The sequence below is a fragment of the Strongyloides ratti genome (assembly GCF_001040885.1).
Source record: "Strongyloides ratti genome assembly S_ratti_ED321, chromosome : 2".
Taxonomy (NCBI): Eukaryota; Metazoa; Nematoda; class Chromadorea; order Rhabditida; family Strongyloididae; genus Strongyloides; species Strongyloides ratti.
Window position 1 is genome coordinate 12,859,506 of NC_037308.1, and position 20,625 is coordinate 12,880,130.

At 21.8% G+C, this 20,625-nt stretch overlaps 2 protein-coding genes across 2 annotated transcripts; both read right to left on the reverse strand.

The window, feature by feature from the left end:
* Positions 1 to 396: 396 nt before the first annotated feature.
* On the reverse strand, positions 397 to 15,788 carry SRAE_2000411000 (AMP-dependent synthetase/ligase domain and Acyl transferase domain and Condensation domain and Acyl carrier protein-like domain and Polyketide synthase, KR domain and Beta-ketoacyl synthase, N-terminal domain and Beta-ketoacyl synthase, C-terminal domain and Acyl transferase domain and Acyl transferase/acyl hydrolase/lysophospholipase domain and Thiolase-like, subgroup domain and Thiolase-like domain and NAD(P)-binding domain and Polyketide synthase, acyl transferase domain and Polyketide synthase, beta-ketoacyl synthase domain and Polyketide synthase/Fatty acid synthase, KR domain-containing protein; the record flags this gene model as incomplete). The annotated part of the gene is made up of 2 exons (XM_024642940.1): positions 397 to 10,271; positions 10,388 to 15,788. 2 exons carry the CDS (start codon positions 15,786 to 15,788, stop codon positions 397 to 399), a joined length of 15,276 nt encoding a protein of 5,091 aa, XP_024508661.1.
* A 1,890-nt stretch (positions 15,789 to 17,678) lies between these two features.
* On the reverse strand, positions 17,679 to 20,248 carry SRAE_2000411100 (Hypothetical protein; the record flags this gene model as incomplete). The annotated part of the gene is made up of 3 exons (XM_024642942.1): positions 17,679 to 18,031; positions 18,910 to 20,035; positions 20,075 to 20,248. The coding sequence occupies 3 exons, from the start codon at positions 20,246 to 20,248 to the stop codon at positions 17,679 to 17,681; spliced, it is 1,653 nt and encodes a 550-aa protein (XP_024508662.1).
* Positions 20,249 to 20,625: the final 377 nt, after the last annotated feature.

Here is a 20,625-nt window from a genome sequence, read left to right on the forward strand (position 1 = left end):
CATATTTTGATATACATTAGTTTTTAATATTTTGATTTATGAAATTTCTACTTAAACATATTGGTCTTATCAAAAGTATCTTGTTTTAAAATAGTGTTAATGCATTTATAATATTTATCTGATTTCAGTGATATAAATTATTCTATTATTAGTACAAATATTTTTAAAATTTATCTTTTATAATTTATTATAAATTAAATTATTCTTTATTAATTTAATTAAACAAGAAATTATAAAAATATGTCTGTTTTTATTTTATAGCAAATAATTAATTTTATTATTATTTAATCGTTTATATGTTTCATAAAGTAGTATTGATTAAATGATCTTAAGATAACAATATAGTTAAAAAGTTAATATTTATGAAAGGAATGTTATATGTATATAATTTTTAAATCATAAGAAAAGTTCTAATTTTTTTATCCATTTTTGATTGTTTTCAGAATGTAAAATTGAATCATGATCACCATCTGCTAAAATAACTTTTAAATTTTTTGAATACTGTAACCAACCATTATCAATACAAGAGCGGACATACTCTTCTAATGGTTTAATTTTTATGGAATGTTTTAACGAAGATGAACCTAATTTTTTAGCTTTAAGTAAAATTAGTTGCATAGAAGTTTCTTCACATTGAGTAATATTGTGTTCCTTGAGCATTTTTGCCAAAATCAATGATTTTTTTATCATTTCTTTATTATCTGGTATGATCTTAAACTTTTCCTTTATATATTTTTCTACAATATCTAAATTTAGCTCATTTATTCGAAGTGCCCATGAATCTAACATAACAACATTTGTTTTTAATTTACATAATTTTTTAGAATCTTTCTCCAATATTAAATATACTTCTCTTGCTAATATACCACCAAGAGAATGACCCATTAAGAAAACCTTTTTATTACTATCAATAGCAATATATTTTGCATAGTATTCTGCTAAATTAAGTAAGTTAAAATTTTCTAACTCCCCATTATATTCAAAGCCCCTTATTTCATATTTCAAGTGGTGAATCAAATTATAAAATGGAAATAAAGTACCACCAATAGCATAAAATATATATAAAATTGTATCTGAATCACGGTTTTCTTTTATTATTTTTACTGGATTATTCAATAAAGAAATATATTTATTCTTTATAATTTCTTCCATTCCACCAAATGTTGGTTGTTGATATAATTCATTGACACTAACAGAAATTTTAAATGTTTCTTCTATATTTTTTCTTAATTTTATTAAACTTAATGAATTTCCTCCTTCTATAAAAAAATTAGATTCTTTTGTAATATTTTTAATTGGTAAAATATCATTCCATAGTGTTGCTAATTTTGAATAAGTATTTGTAGATGAATGTTGATTACTTTGAACTGGAAAATGTTCTAAAAGTTTTTGTCTATCTATTTTTCCGTTATTTGTTAAAGGAAAATTTTTGACATTAATTATTTTATCAACAAATGTATCAATTTTTGAAATATTTTTATCTGTTTTAATAAAAGCTACCATTGAATCCTTGATTTTTAATATTATAATGTTATCATTTAAATATATTTCTTTCAAAGAATTTTCTATAAATTTAATATTTATTCTTGTTCCTTTAATTTTAATAAAATCATCATTGATTCTTCCATAATATTTTATATCATTATTCTTTATTCTTAATCCTAAATCACCACTCCAATATTCATCAAATTTATTTTTACTTCCTAAATAACTTCGACAAACACAATATCCATCAATAACAATTTCTCCAAAAAAAAATGATTCTCTACAAAGATTTCTATTTTTTAATTTTATTAAAGTATTGCTTATTTCTTTTCCAATATTATTTCCAATAAATGGATTTTTTTTTTCAGTTACCCATATTGTTGTTTCTGTAGGACCATAAATTTGAACAACAAAAATATTTCGCTTTCTACATTTTTCAATTTGTCTAGTTGATGGTGTTTCACCTCCAACAATTAAATATTTTAAAGTTTTTTTAACCATATTTTTTAATTTGTCTAGATCACCTTCAGACAAATTATTAAAAATGGCTGAACTTAAAAGAATATGACTTATATTATTGTTAGAATGTATATCATCAAATGGTGAATTAATGTTTTTAATAGTTAAGAGTTCAGAATTTGTTATCAAACTCATAAAAATGTTAAAAACTGACATATCAAAAGTATATCTAATTGAATCGGTAAAAGAAGAATTATGATTTATAAATAAACTTTTTGTTGTTGAGAACAAAAAATTTACAACACTTATTTGATTAACTAATACTCCTTTACTTTTACTTGTAGTTCCAGATGTAAAGAAACAATATAGTAAATCATAATTCTTATTTCGATTTCTATATTTGACAAAACTTTTAATATTGTTATTACATAATGAATCAAATTGTATCAAAAAAATATCTTCATCAATTTTTTCATCAAAAGGAACATAACCTGATGATGTCAAAATACTGGCAAGAATAATTTCTACTGATATATTTTTATCGTCAATTCCTACTAAAAAATCTGGTCCAAGGATTTCTCCTGTTTTTGAAAAATAATTATTTTCAATGATAAATGATTTTTGTAAACATTTTTGAAAAATATTTTCGGACTTTTTACATAGAGACATTTGATTTCTTATCAATTCTTGAATTGATATACATGGAATATTCAGAGATTTCTTATTTAATCTTTTTCTTATAAATTTTCCTATAGTTAATTCTTTTAAAATAACTAAATAATCTTTAATAATATTTTTAACATAATCAACGGAATATTTTTTTTCATTAAAATCAACAGTCACTTGAAGGTTGTCTTTTACTTCATCGATCGTTGTACTAAAATCAAAAATCGTATTTCTTGAAATTTGTTCCACTTTGGTCATTTTTATATTTTCCAAATTAACTACTGGATAATCTAGTGCATGACGGTAGTTGAAAAAAATTTCAAATAACGGATGACTTGATGTAGATCGTGGTAAGTTTAATTTTAAAATAATTTCATTAAATGGAATATTTTCATATGATTTAGCTTTTATAAATTGTGAATTGACATATTTTAATATTTCATTAATATTTCCTTTTAATTTTTTTAATATATCTCTTTCAATTATTAGAATAATATTATTTAAAAAACAACCAATAATATTTTTTTGATAATTTTTATTTCTCCCCGAAATAGGAACACCAATAAAAAAGTAGTTATCATTAAAATTTTCATTCCAACATTCTGTTAGTATAGTAAATCCTGTTAGTAAGAAAATAAATTTTGTTAATCCTTTTTTAATACATATTTCTTTAATTTTTGAACATAAATCAATTGGAATGTTAAATGTTAAACGATTGAAATTTTTGTCACTTTTACCTCCATAAGAAAATAATTGTGTTGGTTTCATAACTTTATATAAAAAATTGTGATTATTTAAATATTCATTGATTTTCATTTCTTTTTCATCTTTTTTAATGAAATCAAATTTTTTTATATCTGGTAATACTAAATATTTAGGATCAATATTTGAATTATTCCATAACATTTCAAAATACTTTGCAAAAATAGACATTGACCAGCCATCTGTCATGATATGTTGTTGGGTTACAACAATTATTAAATCATTTCTTTTTTTTAGAATTTTCAATCTCATTGGGCATCCATCGTTGTAGTCAAAATGTACTTCTAATTCTTCTTCAATAAAATGTTTCCTCCAATTCATGCTTTTTAAATAATAAAAGGATTCTGTTAATGATAATAAATTTATTTTAAACAAATCTGGTAAATATTTACTTCTTAAACCTGGTTGAATTTTAATAATATTATGTAATGTTTCAATTAATTTTCTCTCAAATTTAACAGCATCAAATAATTTTATTGTAAAAACTATATTATATTTTTCATCTTCACTAATCTCTTTTAATAATACCATACTTTTTTGGGCTGAATTCATGTTTAATTCAAATGAATCAATACTTTCTTTAATTACAAAAGAATCATTATTATTTTTTATTAATTTTTCATAAGCATTTGTTATAGCTAAAAAACTAGAATTTTCGTAAATCATATCAAGAGTAAAATTATCATGAAGTTTCCAAATAAATTGAAGTATAGACAAACTATTTCCACCAGCTTCAAAAAAAGTTATTTTATCATTTTTTGGATATGATCCCAATACATCTTTCCATATTTCTCTTACTCTTTCCTTTACTTCATCAATTTTTAATTTATTTTCTAGGAAGATATCTTTAGAAAGATTAATTTTAACTAACTGTTGAGTGTGACTTACAATTTGGCGAATAATTTCTGGATTATGTTTAGAGATACATACTAAACCTTTTTGATTAGAACGAAAAATAACTTTAAATTTCTCTTCTAATACCGCTTGTTGAATACCATTTTCTTTAAATAATTCATGAAAATCATTTTTTCCCTCATATTTCCATTTTGAGAACATTGAACTTTCACCTAAGACAGGTGGTAATTGAAGTGAAATAATACTATCAAAAGCTGAATTAAATTTTTGGTTAAGTGCTGGAATTGAAAGACTAAGAATATCAAAAAATAAATTACTACTAGCATAATATTCTTCATTTAATATACCAAGCATTGAACTTAAAGATGAAATTAAAATTATTTTTTTAGCTTTTAAAGAACGTCCAATTAAATAATCAGCAATATTTGTAATACCACTAAATTTAACATCTAAAATATCTTCTTCTGGTTTATGATTTGGATGAAGACCACAACAAAAAACAATATAATCTATAGATTCACCTGAAGAAATTACTGAATTAAAAAAATTTGTTATATCTTCTTTTACTGTAACATCAACATTAAAACTTTTACTACAAGTAAAAATTGATGTTTTAGGAAAAATATCTTTGATAACTTTATAAACAATTTTTCCAACAAAACCACTAGCACCAAAAATTATAACAGATTGTGGTGTATATGAAAATGTCTCCAAATACTTTAATTTTTTGTATTTTAATATACCAAGTTTATCTAATTGTAATGATGTGTAGACAAATGAATTTCTATATTTTGAAATAAAAGTATTACTTATTTGTTTATTTAATGATATTTGAACAGAAATTGTTGGATTAAGACTTTGAATTTCAGATAATAAAGCACACATTAAAATAGATTGTTTGTTTAAATTCTCAACTGTAAATAATATAATAATATTATTCATCTTAGCCCATTCATATTTTGATTGTTTTATTTTTATATAATCAAATTCAGAAAGAACAATAACATCAGAATCGGTATAATAATCATTATCCTCAATTTCAAATGTCATTTCCCAAAAATTAAATGTAGAAAAAGTAAAGTCAATAAAGTAATCAGTTATTGAATTAAGATCATAATTTCCAGCAAAATTTATATTATTATATCCTTCACACCAAAGTCTACCAATTGATTCTGTTAAAATATTATGCTTTTTTTTTAAATTTGCCGTTTTTCCTTGTATTGTATTTAACAATAAAAATTTTTCATTACCAATTACATTTCCTAAAATTCCTTGTGGACCAATTTCAAAAATGACATTACAAGAAGTAATTTCTTTTAACATTTCTATTGATAAATCAAGTCTAACAGGTTGCCTAGCATGTTCTATAAAATATTCTGTAGATAATGGTTCTTCAGAACCAATAAGTTTTCCATTAACATTTGAAATAACATTTTTTTTAGAAATTATATCATTATTAATAAAATTTGAATTATCAAGAACTATTTTAAACTCATTCAATATACTGTTTATCATACTAGTATGAAAACCATGTCGTGTTCTTAAATTTTTAAATTCAAAGTTATAATTTGTTAAAAGATCTTTAAGTTTATCAATATTTTCTTTTTTTCCAACTATACAACAAATTTGTGTATTAAGAATAGCACTAATCTCAATATCATTTTCATTAATTATTTTATTATTTTTTAATTCTTCTAATTTTTTAATAAAATTTGTACCTTTAACAGCTAACATAACAGCTTCCTCAGTACTTTCCATTAATTTACCTCTATTTTTTAAAACATCTACCGTTTCTTTTATTTTTAACCATCCAGAAGCAACAAGAGCAGTATATTCACCAAGTGAATGCCCAAAATAAGTATTACTTGTTATACCAAATTTTTTTAAACAATTAATTAAACATTGAGATATTAAAAATAATCCTAATTGAGCATTTGATGTTGAATGTATCTCTTCCATAAAACATTGATCAAAAATATTTATACCAAATTTTTTTGTAATTTTATCAACTTCATCTTTAAATTCTTTCATACATAAAAGTTCTTCACCCATATACTTGTACTCAACACCCTGAGGACAACAATAAAAAGCAACATTTGTAGAATTTAAAGATTTTTCTGTATAATAAAAATTATACTCTTTATTTTTAAGATATTTCATAAGTGATGGAAAATCATTTCCAACAAGATAACATCTCCAAGGAAGATTTAAATTTTGTTCAAGTATTGTCTTCCAAATAGGTAAAAAATTTATTTCTAAATTTTCCATTTCTATTAATGTATGAAAATGATCAAGTTTTTCTTGTAATTCATATTTTGTTGGTGCAGAAAATGGAAAGATTAATGGAACTTTATTGAAACTAATTTCTTTTATTTTTTTATTTATTTTTATTTTTTCTTTTGTATTACTTAAAATAAGAGATCCATTTGATCCACCAATTCCAAAACTATTTACTAAAGCATGTCTTATATACTGAGAACATGGACGATTTTCACAATGAAGTTGTATTGGTATTTGTTGATTTTTCATCATTTCAAGAACTTTAATAATAGAAGCCATTCCACTGGCAGCAAAACAATGTCCAATATTAGCTTTGACAGAACCTTTAGCTACACGATATATTTTACTTTCTCCTAAAACTTTTTTTAAAGCTTGAAGTTCTATTTTATCACCTAAAACAGTTCCTGTACAATGGCATTCAATATAATCAATATCATCATTTGTTATATCTGATTTTAATATTGCACTTCTAATAACTGCTTCCTGACCTTTGACTGCTGGTGCCAAAAAATTAGACTTATTTTTACCATCATTATTTATAGAAATACCATTGATAATAGCATGTATCTCATCTCCATCTTGAAGAGCATTTTCTAGTGGTTTTAAAATAACAATTCCACATCCACTTCCTCTTATAATTCCTGTTGCATCACTACAAAAAGGACGACAATGTGGTTCACTAGCCATCATCAATCCTGAAGTATATTCATGTCCAATTTCTGAAGATGATTGAAGAGAAACACAACCAACAACCATTATATCTGCTTCATTTTGTAAAAGTATATTTATAGCTTGTTTAATGGCAACGATAGATGAAGAACAAGCACTATAAACATTAAAAGATGGTCCAGTAAAATTATATAAATATGCAGTCCATAAACTTATAAAATCTTTTTGATTTTGATAAAATAAATTTAATAAATTTCCATGAATTTCTTTATTACCTATATTTTTAAGTGGTGATGATGGTTCAGCAGAAGCAATAACACCAATTTTTGAATTTTCAATATTAATATCACAAGATTCAAGAGCTTTTCCAACATGATAAACAAAATGTTTTATTTGAGGATCTAATTTTGTAACAGTTTCATAAGGTAAGTCTAAAAATGCTTCGTTAAAAGAGTCATAATCTGGTATCACACCACCATATGGAATAAAATTTTTCTTTTTATTTTTCATATCATATTTTTTTTCAAAGCATTCTTTACCATTCATTAGATTATTAAAAAATTCATTACAATTTTTTGATCCTGAAAATGTTCCACTATATCCAATTATGGCAATTTTTTTAGATAATTTTTGTCCACTAGAATACTTTTCATTAACACGACTTTCAATTAAGTTTACAAGTTCTGTTGTATTTGAATATTCAAAAAGTTCCTCAATATTTATTACAATTTTAAATGTTTTTTCTAATTTTTCTCTCATTGTTTCTAACATGATACTATCAAAACCTAAAAACATAAATCCTTTATTTTCATTAATATTTTCAAATCCAGTAATATTTTTAATTATTCTTAAAGTATTTTCTTTAACATCTTTTTTAGAAAATTTATAGTCACCATAATTTTTGATATCAACTTTATCTCGTAAGTTATATAAACCATATCTTCCAGAAATATCATTATCAACAAAAATTTTTATTTCATTTACAACATCATGAATATTTAACATTTCCCAATCACCATTTTCAATTTGTTTTCTAATTTTTTCCATTTCATCAATATTTTTATATAACATTCCTGTTCCTTTAATAGGACCAAGATCAAAAATTAAACATTGTATTTTTCTTGGTATATCATTAAGATATTGTAAACATTTTTCACACATTGAATCATTAGCCAATGCATAATTACTTTGACCAACAGAACCAAATAAAGCTGCTACTGATGATAAAATAACAACTGTCTGAACACTTAAACATTCTTTTATATTTTTAAAAAGATTATCTAAACCTTTAACTTTTGGTGATAAAACTTTTTCAAAATCATCATTTGATAAATTATCAATCATTCCATTTTTAACAATTCCTGCTGTATGAATAATACAATCAATATCAGGATTTAAATTAAATATACTTTTTACTAATTCTAAATCTTCAATATTTCCTTGTATATAATATTGACTTGGTGATAATTTTCTATTTAATGGACCTTGAGAAAGTAGTAAAGCTTCATGATATTTAAATTGATTAAGAATCTCTCTTGCTACACCACCATTACCACCAGTTATAAAAATTTTTTTATATATTTTTGTTGTTGTTACACTTATATTAATTTTATCATTTATAATTTCTTTAATATATAATTTATTTGATTTTGTTATAAGAATAGTTTTGTTTTCAGTATTTTTTGTAAGATAATTATTAATATTAATATTTTTTAAAATATTTTTATCTTCAATAATAAAAAGTCTATATCTAAATAATTTTTTTTCTTTTCCTATTGATTTTAACATACCATGAAGACCATTATTTTGTGATGTTGTTATATAATTTATACAATTATATTTTTTTGTACGCCATTTTTTTAATGAAATAATGACATCTTTATAAGATTCTACAAATATTTTAATATCATTTAATTCTTTTTTTAATGATGTTTCATTTGAAAGATTTAAAGGAATATATGATACTTTTTTAACATTTTTTTGACTTTTATTATTGAATGGCCACAAATTTTCCATAATCCATGGAAGTCGTTTAACAAAAGGTGACTTTGATCCTCTTTTAATAATTACACAACTATTTGTACCACTGAAACCAAAACAATTAATCATTCCAATTTTTGGTAATGTTATTGTATTCTCTTGACATATAATAATATTTTCATTTAAAGTAATTTCTTTATTTAATTTTTTAAAATTATTAATACCTTCTAAACAATTGTTGTCAAAAGCTTTTAACATTTCATTTAATGATATTAATCCAGAAGCTCCTTCACAATGTCCATATTTACCTTTACTTGCTGTAATATAAACTTTATTTTTAACATTTTTAAAAACATTATTTATTGCTTCCATTTCAATTTTATCACCAACTTTTGTTCCAGTTCCATGAATTTCAATAAAATTAATATCATCAATTGTTAATTTTGCTTCTTTAATAGTATTTCTTATCAATTCTTCCTCTTTTTCAATAATTGGTACATTAACATTAATTGATGAACCAGTATGATTTAATGTACATGCTAAAATTTCTGGATATTCACTACAAATATCAGATTGTAAAATAAAAACACCAGCACCTTGACTTCTCATATAACCATCAGCTTCAAAATCAAGTGGTTTACATTTTTTAGATTCACTTATTACTTTATTATTTTTTAATACTAATTCAATTTCTGAATTAAGTATTATATTAACACCACCAACAACAGCATATTTACATATTCCATTTTTTAAATGTAAATATGCTAAAGAAAGTGCAGTCATAAAACTACTACAAGCTGTGTCTACTGTTAAAGAAGGACCAGTAAAATTAAAGAAATTAGATATTTTTCCAGATAACATATTTTGACCAGTTCCAGTTGCAAGAAATTTTGACAATTCTGATTCCTGAAGTTCTTTAAAACATTTCATTGCAAAATCAGAAGTACATGCTCCAATAAAAACACCTGTTTCATTTGATGGAAGATTTATATCTTGTAATGCTTCACTAGTTAATTCAAGAAGAATTCTTTGTTGTGGATCTAAAAATGTTGCCTCCATTGGTGAAATTTTAAAATAAACATTATCAAATGTTGATAGGCATCTTTTATCAATATCTGAAGGATAATAACAACTACATGATTTTAAAAATATTCTTTTTTGCTTGTTGTTTATGTTATCTACAATTTTATATATTTAAAATCTACTTTTATTATTGAATGATATAACTTACCTTGATTTTCATGATTAACTTCATGTAAATTTAAAGAAATCGAACGTTTTCTTGTACAATTAAAGTCACAAAAAAAATTTTCAAAAGGAGATCTTGGTGATTTTTGAAAAGTTTCACTCATTGAACTTATCTTTCTATCAGCAATAACTTTTATTAATGATTTGTTTGACTCAACTCTAATTAAATCAGAATCTACCTGTTGTGATATATCATTATTTATTATTTTATTTGAAGCCATTAATGAGAAATATTCTTGTTCAAGTTTTGTATCAGGAAAAAAAAGTGTTGGACTTTTTAAAGATGTGTTAAACTTATTATCAATATCCATTGAATTAAACATTTGGTATTTTTTAAGTAATGATCTTTTAGATTTCAATGATTCTGAATGCCTTCTACTCTGATTTGACTTATGTTGCCTATTGTGTAATTTTTTAGCTGTAACATTTTCAATAGTTCCTATAAAAATTTTATCATTTATTTCTTTTTTTAAATCATTATTTTTAATATAAAAATTTGCATTTCCAGTGACAATTTCATTTCCACTTTCAATAATATCAACATCAATTGTAAAAGAATATAAAAGTAGATTACTAAAAGTTAGTTTTTTCTTTATATTTTGTATATTTGGAAATTGAATTTTATTGATATATATTGGAACAAGTATATATTCTATTTCTGATTTTTCTTTACTATTAAATGTTTTATCAACAAAATATGATAGATAAGCAAGTATTTGAAGAGCTATTTCAAATAAACACCATCCTTTTTCTTCAATATCTTTATCTGATATATTAAAATATTCATTGACAATACATGTAGCATGTGTATATGCTTGTCCTATTTTTTGAAGTCTTATAGAACAATTATGAAGAAGTTGTAATTTTGGTCCATAATCAAAACCATAAGAATCTAAAGTTGTGTAAAAAGAATTTATCTCATTTGAGGTAATAATAATATCATCATAAGAATTTTGAATATCAGGTTTGGCAACATCAATTACTTCATTTGAAAGAGTTCCTGAGATGTATGTCAAACCACTATCACCAATTGTATTTTTCATAATAATTCTATTAGGTTTTTCAATTATTAATGTTGTATTATCAGCATGATTTAATGTAAGCATGTTATGAAATTTAACTTCTTTAAATACTAAATGTTCAATTTTTTGTCCTAATTTGTATATTTGAAGTATTCCAGGACATATAGGATACTCATTTAGGTAATGATTTTCAAAATATAACTTTTCAGTTTCTGTAAATATACTAGTCTCATTTAACTTTTCTTCATACAGGCTTTTAATAAATTCACTTAATTCATTAATATTTGAATATTCAAATAAATCTATAACTTTTAAATTTATATCCGGAATTTGATTTTTTAAATCATAAACTATATCATGTAGAAAAAGAGAATCAACACCAAGTTCAAAAAAGTTTTTATTCTCAAAATCAGTATCAGTCAATGAAGTTAAATTGTTTCTTAATGTTTGAACAATTTTTTGTTTGAAATCAAATGCCGATTCTATATCATCATTTACTTTGATATTATTTTTATTAACAATTTCTAAAGAATCCATAATTTGTAGGCAATTTAAATCATTTCTTATTTTCATAAGTTTATCCCATTGAATATTTGCTATTATTACATTTTCAAGTTTCATTTTTAAAACATATTCAAAACACATTAATGCTTCTTTTGTTTTTAAGCCAATTAATCCTTTTCTTTTTAATACTTCATTCAATTGTTTTGCTTCACTCATTCCTGTTTCTAACCAATTGCCCCAATTAATTGTAAGTGCACAAATTTTCCAATTTCTTCTAATTACCTTCATTGCTTCATCAAGAAAAGCATTGGCTGAGGAATAATTTATTTGGCCTTGATTTCCAAGTATAGAAGAAATTGATGAACTACATATAAAATAGTCTGGATAAATATTTAATAATGTTAAAGCTTTTTCTAAATTAAAAAATCCTTGAACTTTTGGTAACCAAACTTTATTAAATGTTACAAAATCTTGATTTACAACAGATGTATCATAAATAACACCAGCATTATGAATAATTCCTTTTAATTTTCTTCCTGAATCAATGATTTCTTTAACAACTGATAAAATAAAATTATAATCGCTTACATCTCCATTTCTTTGAATAATGTTATCAGATAAATCATTGTAATAAGTTTTGTTTCTTGAGAGTGAATATATTTTAACTGAACTTGATGATTTTTTAATAATAAATTTTACTAATTCAAGACCTATTCCTTTACTACCACCAGTAATTATCCAAGCACAATTATTTTCATAAAATAATAAATCATGTGAAATTTTTGGTACATGAATTCCTTGAAGAATAATAGAAGATAACTCATCAGATATAAAACATATTTCTGGAAAATATTCTGAAATCAAAGATTTCAGCATACCATATAATGAATTTCCAACAACAGTTAAATGAGAAGAACATATAAAACCAACTTTTATTGGAATATTCTTTCTATCATTATCTTTTTTTATTTCTAGTAATTCTTTAATAAATTTGTTAAAACATAAAATTAATGTTTGAAGGTGATTATTTTGATTACTAACATCTGTCACATCAATTCCAATATTAATATTTTGTCTTTTACATTTATCTGAAAAAACCACTTCATTTTCTTTTTTTACTAATTGCCATGTTCCAGAAGAATTCATAAAAATAAAATATAAATCTACATCAATTGTTGAAAGTGAAGTTTCTGGTGGAGATAAGATATTATACATTAAATATTGTTTTTCAATATTTTCTTCATCATTTGTTAAAATATTTATTTCATTTCGTTTATTAATTTCATCTGATAACTCTTTAACTGTAGAATATGTAAATAAATCATCTATTGTTACTTCAGGTATACCATCTATTTTTGATATTAACGTAGCTAAATTTGTCAATGAAAGAGAATCTAAACCAAGTTCAATAAATGTATCTGTATCCGATATACCTCTACCAATTTCATCTTCAATGATTTGTTTTATTTTATCATTTATATTTGTTTCTATATTATTTTTTTCAATTTTTTTATTTTCATCAGATAACCAATAACTTTGTTTGTCAAATTGATAAGGTGGATATGATTTTATATTAGGAAAATGTATAGGTTCCTCTCCATAAATTAATGAGAAAGCAATATTTTGATTTTGAATAAAATATTTTGCAATTAACAGTTCAATATATTCAAGACAATATTTTTTATTTTTAAAATTTGATATTTTTGTGAATGGAAATACTTTTTTTAAAAATATATCCATATCAGTTTCATTTTTTATAATAATATTAGGTAAATTAATTGGAAAATTGTTTTCTAAAAAAATTGAATTCATTTCTATTTCATCATTTATTTTATAATACTTCATATTTCTTAAGATTACTCCTCGATACGTGTAATGTTTTCTTTTAAAAATTGATTCTAATCCAATATTATCAAAATTAGTATAATTTTTTTTAACATAATCAAGCATAGTTGATAAGTTAAGATCTAATGATTTTTGTGATGCTCCTGATATTAAAATAATACCACATTTTATTTTTGAATAATATTTTTTGGTTGGAGTATGTTTTTTAAATAAAGCCATTGCATTAGTTCCTGCAATACCAAATGAACTAACTCCTGATATAGTAATATTTTTTTGAATATTTTCTGTGGCAATTTTTATTGAATTTGTTTCAATTTCATCATTTACCTTTTCTAAATTAGGATGTTTGAATATTATATTATGTTTCATTTGAAGGATAACTTTTAAGACACTCATTAAACCACTTGCAGCTTCTGTATGCCCAAAATTTGCTTTTATTGTTCCAACATAACAATTTGAATCTTTTAATATTGTATCAAGAGCTCTTATTTCAATTGGATCTCCTATTTTAGTACCAGTTCCATGAGCTTCCCAATAATCAACTTTAGATAAATTTTCATTAGATAAAATAGTTTTTAATAACATTTTTTGACTTGTTTCATTGGGAGTTGTAAGTGATATTGATTTTCCAATATGATTAACTGCTGTTGATAAAATTTCAACTTCACAATTATCACTAAGTGGTTCTATGAGTATAGCTACAATTCCTTCACTTCTTCCATAACCGTTAGCACGTTGATCAAAACTATAACATCTCCCATCTGGTGATATCATTCTTCCTTTAATTCTTTTTTCCATACTACTATCACTAATAATTAATGAAACACCAGCAACGATAGCTTTACTACATGATTTATTTTTTATAGCATTACATGCCATTTCTAAAGCAACTAAACTACTACTACAAGCTGTATCTATAACAATACTAGGTCCATTTGAATTAAAAAAATAATTTAATCTACCAGAGACAACACTTGTTGTTACTCCTAATAACGATAAAGAATTTGTTGTTGTTATCAATTCAGAATACTCTGATCCCATGTAACCAACAAAAAAACCTATATTTTCATTTTTACCTATTAATCCACTTTTTTCTAAACATTCATAAGATACTTCTAAAAGTAATCTATGTTGTGGATCCATTTTACAAGCTTCAGATTTTGAAATATCAAAAAATTGAGCATCAAATAGGGAGATATCTTCATGTAAATAATTTCCTGGATAATTTAAACGTCCTTTTTTAGAATTTGAAATTTTACTTTCAATTAAATATTGATACATTTTATCCATTGTATCTACTCCACCAGGTAATTTAAAAGCATAAGATGAAACACCAATTTTTATATAATCATTTAATCTATTTTCTTTATCTTTTCTAAAAATAGCATTTTTACCAAGAAATATTATTTTATCAGTCATCTGATCAATAATCTGAAAATCTCCATTTATAGTAAAATATCCAATATATAAGTTATTATTTTTATTTTCATCAATATTTGAAGAAAATTTGATGAAATTTTTTATAAATACTGGTATACATCTACTAGGATTATTTTGAATAAATACAATAGCTTGAAATGTACCATCAAGAATTGTAATAGGATCATTTCCTTTAAGTACTACTTTTCCAATATTATTTTTTTCATTATAAAATATTGTTTGTATAACTTGAAAATAAGAACCATAATGACATTTTCTTTCATTAAAAAAATTATAAATCTCTTTATTTGAAAATATCTTAGAATATGAAAAGTTTGAAAATTTTATTGTATCAATATTATCATGATTAATTTTATAAGAACATATCTCTGAACCATCAATTAATCTTCCAACTTTCTTGTTTTCATCACTAGACCATACAAGTTTTTCATGAATTTCCATTTTTTTCTTAAAAATAACATTTGACAAATTATTGTCAGTTGTTGATAGTAATAATGCAGCAGCCGGAACAATGTACTCATCATCTATAATATGATGAAACAAATTTGAATTATCTGTAGGTATTTGATTCATAGTTAGCTTTGAAATTTTTATATAACAAAAAATCTTTTTTAAAGTTTATAAAAATAATATTTATAAAACTTATAAACTTTATAAATAATGTTTATAAATATAATTTAAGTTAATTAAAACATATTCTTATTTATTTATTAGTTCAATTTATTGAATGTCTGGTGATAAGTTACTAATTAAAAAATGTTTATAAAAATAATTATAGATAATAAGGTATCTTTTATTAATAGAATTATTGTCTATGACAAAAAGGACATTAGTTTAATTGTAAAAAATTATCTAAAATATAAAAATTTACAGTATTATTAAAAAAAATGTAATTTAGTATTTACTTATCTTTTATTTTTGAACAGCTATAAACTTTTGTGTTTTTGAAATATCTTATTAATATTTATAATATTTGAATGTAAAAAATTAAATTCTTGCATTGTATTAATTTAAGATGATTTATTTTTTTATTATTGTCTAAGATATTCTTGTTAATTTAAAAAATATTTTTAAAACTTTCAATGATTTATTTTCCTTAATCTACTTTATATGTACTATTAATTATAAATATTGAAATAATCAAATAATATTTTTGCAAATGAAGTATAATTAAATGTATAAAATAATTTTTCACAATGTTATTTAATGATTGTTTTTAAAAAAAATCTCTAATAATTTATATCAAGGTTAAATTAAAGTTAACATAATACATATGAAAGTAAATTATAATATATAAAAAATATTTTAATAAAAATACTATTAAAAAAATGATTATAGATACAGCAATTTGACCAAATAATATTTATTATAAAATTATAATAATTTTTAAAAATATGTCATTTTTTAAAATCCCTTTTAAAAAAGAATTTGTTTTAAAATTTTTTTCAATAATATTTATGCCAATTTTCTATATAGTAAAAATTATTTAATAAATAGTTAATAATTTTTAAATTATTATTGTCAAAATTATAACAAGTATTTTCAAAGTTTGAAGAACATAAAAATTTTTTAATCTAGTTGGAATATCTCTAATATATAAAAAAAAATTTATAATGTTATAAAGTTATTTGATCAAAAAGAAATATCAATTACAAGTTTTTTAAATTTTCAATACTAAAAAAAAATTTATGACAATATTAAGTTATTCTATAATATATTTTTGATTTTTTTTTATATTTAAAGTTTTAAAAAGTACATTTTATTTCTCGTTACTCATAACTTATATGATTATATTCTTTTGGCATAAAATAAAATATTTTAAACAATTATTTGAATATTTGCCCTATTCAAAGTTTTAACAATTATAATATTTCTCGTTTCTTTTTGTAATATCGTATTTTATTTGTTTAAATTTTTCTTTAATATTATAATTACTATTCTCATAAATGTAAATATTATGTGACCAAAGTTTTATTGATATAATCATTTTTTTTTGTAAATAAAAGTTTATTTTATCTTTTAATTTTATTATTATTATATTAATTAAAATCTTAGAAGTATTATATATTCAGAATAAAGAATAATAAAATGTTTACAATTTATACATAATTTTATTACCAAGAAACAAAGTGTAATTTATAAATAATTTCAATTATTTATTATTCAACTTCAATATTTTCTTTCTATATTTTATTTAAAATATATTATGTGAAATTTTAAAATAAATAGAAATAATATTAAAACACATTTAAAAAATTATATAGTTGAATGAAACTACATTATTCGTCTTTGTTATATAAATGTCAACAATAAAAAATTGTAGATTATTATCTTATATCACGAATGACTCATAGAAAATAATTAAAGAAAAAGAAAAGTATAGACGTCATAAAAATTTTTTATTTGTTTAAAAAAAAATATTATGTTTTAAAAGATTTTAACAAAAGAATTACTATAGACAATTTATTCTTTTTTTATAAGTTGTAATGTTGGTGGTGCAACAGTAATAATTTCACTATCAACTTTAGTTTCTTTATTATTAATTGCAACATAATCTGCAAAGTCATTTTCTGTAACTGGAGAAATAGTAAGAATACCATCATTAGATAACTTGACATTTGAATGTGTACTTTCTTTTCCAACATTTAATATTTCTTCAACTCCATTACGAGTTATACGAAGAGATGTTAAATCTTTTCCAAAATCAAAATTAAATGATTCACCTACAGCTGCTGAAGCAGTATATAATGATGCTTCAATTTTAAATGAAAAAGCAATTAAAAGAATAAAAAAAAGTAAAAATTTCAAAGACATGTCTAAATTATATTAATACAATGAATTTATAATATTTTTCTTTTATTTAACTTAATTTATATCTAATAAAAATATGGGGCGTTATTTTTTTTTGTTGATCTTTTTGTGTAGAGGCATCTAAATTTCTAAGAAATATATGTTACCAACCTGATAATATATAATAGAAAAACATTTTTTTTGTTGTTGGTAGTATTAACGTTATAAATAATAAAGTAAAATATTTACAACTTTTAGCAAATTTTTTTTTATCTTCTCTATTTAGTAAATTTTAAAAAACCAAAAATAATAAGATTATGTATTAAAATTTAAATAAAATTAAAGTTTATAACTTTAAAAAAAATATTTAAAAACTTTTTATCTTTATTAATGTTTAGCGATAAGATTACACAATTTATTATCTAGTATATTTGTAAATAATAAATAATATTTACATATAATTTATATTTTAAACAATTTTTCTAAATTATTAGTGATATCAGGAAAATTTTTTGTTTTAAAATATTCATTTAGTTGTAATTTAAAGTTAAATAAATCTTTATTAAAATAATTGACAAATTTCATTCAATATAACTTTTATTATCTGTTTGTATTATTGTATTATATTAAAAAGAAATTTGATTTAATTTCTTCAAAATAATTTCTTCATCTAACTTTATGGCATCTTGATATAAATTTAGTTCAGTGATATTATTTTCATTTTTCTTTTCTATTTCCATAAATTCAGTAAAAATGTTTGAAAAATTTTGTAGTATTGTTTGTAATTCAAATATTTTATAATTGTTACTTAACATTTTTTTATTATTGTCATAATTTCTTTTTATTGAAAAATTAGTTTCAGATATTAATTCTAATTCTTTTTTAAACTTTTTATACATATTACATCCTATTGTAAATAATTTTTCAACTTCTAATGAAACTTTTACATTACTTCTTTCTTTCTCTTGAAGTTCTTTTTCTAAAGTATAGTTGAGATAGTTTAATTTATCAATTTTACTTTGAAGATCTTTATTTTTTTTTTCTTTATCTAAAATATCATTACTAATAAAATATTTTTCATTTTTTAAATTTTCAAAATCCTTGTTTAATTTTAAATTTTTTTCTTTAGAAATAAAACAATTATTTTTTATCTTCTCAATTTGTTTTTGAAATAAGTCATTAATTTTTTCATGCTTGATTATAGTTTTTTCATTTATTAATACTTTTTCTTTTACTTTTTCTATCTTATTTTTAACATCATCAATATTATAAAGGATAGAATTATTTATTTTTTTTAAAACAGACTCTTCATATTCCATTCTTTTTGACTCAATAACAGGAAGAATTTCAGAAAAGTTATTTTCATATTCAAATGTTTTTAAATATTCAACATCAGACGATGTGCCTGAAAGATATTCTTCTGTGTTTAATTTTATAGGTTTTCGTGGAAATATACACCATTTTGAAAGAACTTTATTTATGTTTTCAAAATTTTTAAAATATTCATAATCATTGAAATTATAAATGACAGTTGAGAATGTGTCTTTACGAAGGAAATCTTTTATTCCAGCAATAATTGGTTCTTTAATGGCTTGTAATTTAATTTCTGCCTGTGTAGGATCATTCTGAAGAAACTTTATTAACTTATTTCCAACATTAGCATTTGGTCCACATGGTATATCAACATATGTCCATCTTACAGCATCACAAATTTCAGGATTTTTATTATCAAGTTTTATTATATCAATAATAAAAATACGTGGAAAATGACTAACTTCTTGAGGTAATTGATTTTTTATTGTGATAGAGCCTTTTATCATAAGTTTCAAAATTGATTCTATGTAATCACTATTTTCAATAGACAAACTAAATGAATTTGGAGCAAAAGGATCGACCCATGAAGAAAAATTTTTATGAAGTTCTTTAGGTAATTGAGCAGATGAATTATTTACTCTAATCAAATCAATCAACACATCATCTAAAAAACCAGCTCCTCTAATTGTAATGTCAAAAAATATATCATTGTCAAACTAAAAGAAATATAAAAATTAAAAAAAAAAACTAAATACCTTTTTTGTGTATTGAAGAATTTTTTTTAAAAATTGACAAATTATGCCATCATAATCAACTTCTGTTTCACCAATAATTAAATTTTTATATTTACAATCATTATTATGACAATGAATAACACAATTTGACTTAAAGATATCTTTTTCTATTTTTAAAATGTTATCAAATAACATAAAAGAATTAGAAACATTTGTTTGAAAATTAATTCTTTCATATTTTTTTATCATTATACATAAATGTAAAATTAAAAATTTAATTCATAATTTTATTTAAACCTCTCAAATTTCTTTTTGCCTTTAAGGGTAAATTAATAAATATTTAAATATTAAAAATATAATATATTTGGTTCTTGTATAAATAATTTATTTTATTATTACTACTATTAGTAAAATTTTTTAAAACTACATTTAACCATTTGATTAGATCATTTTATAAAGATACATTTAATTAATATTAAATGAAAACTAACTACATTTTTGTTTATTAAACTAAAAATTATTCATAACTCAAAAAGGCATTAAAAAGCTGCTCGTATTGTATCATTTATAAA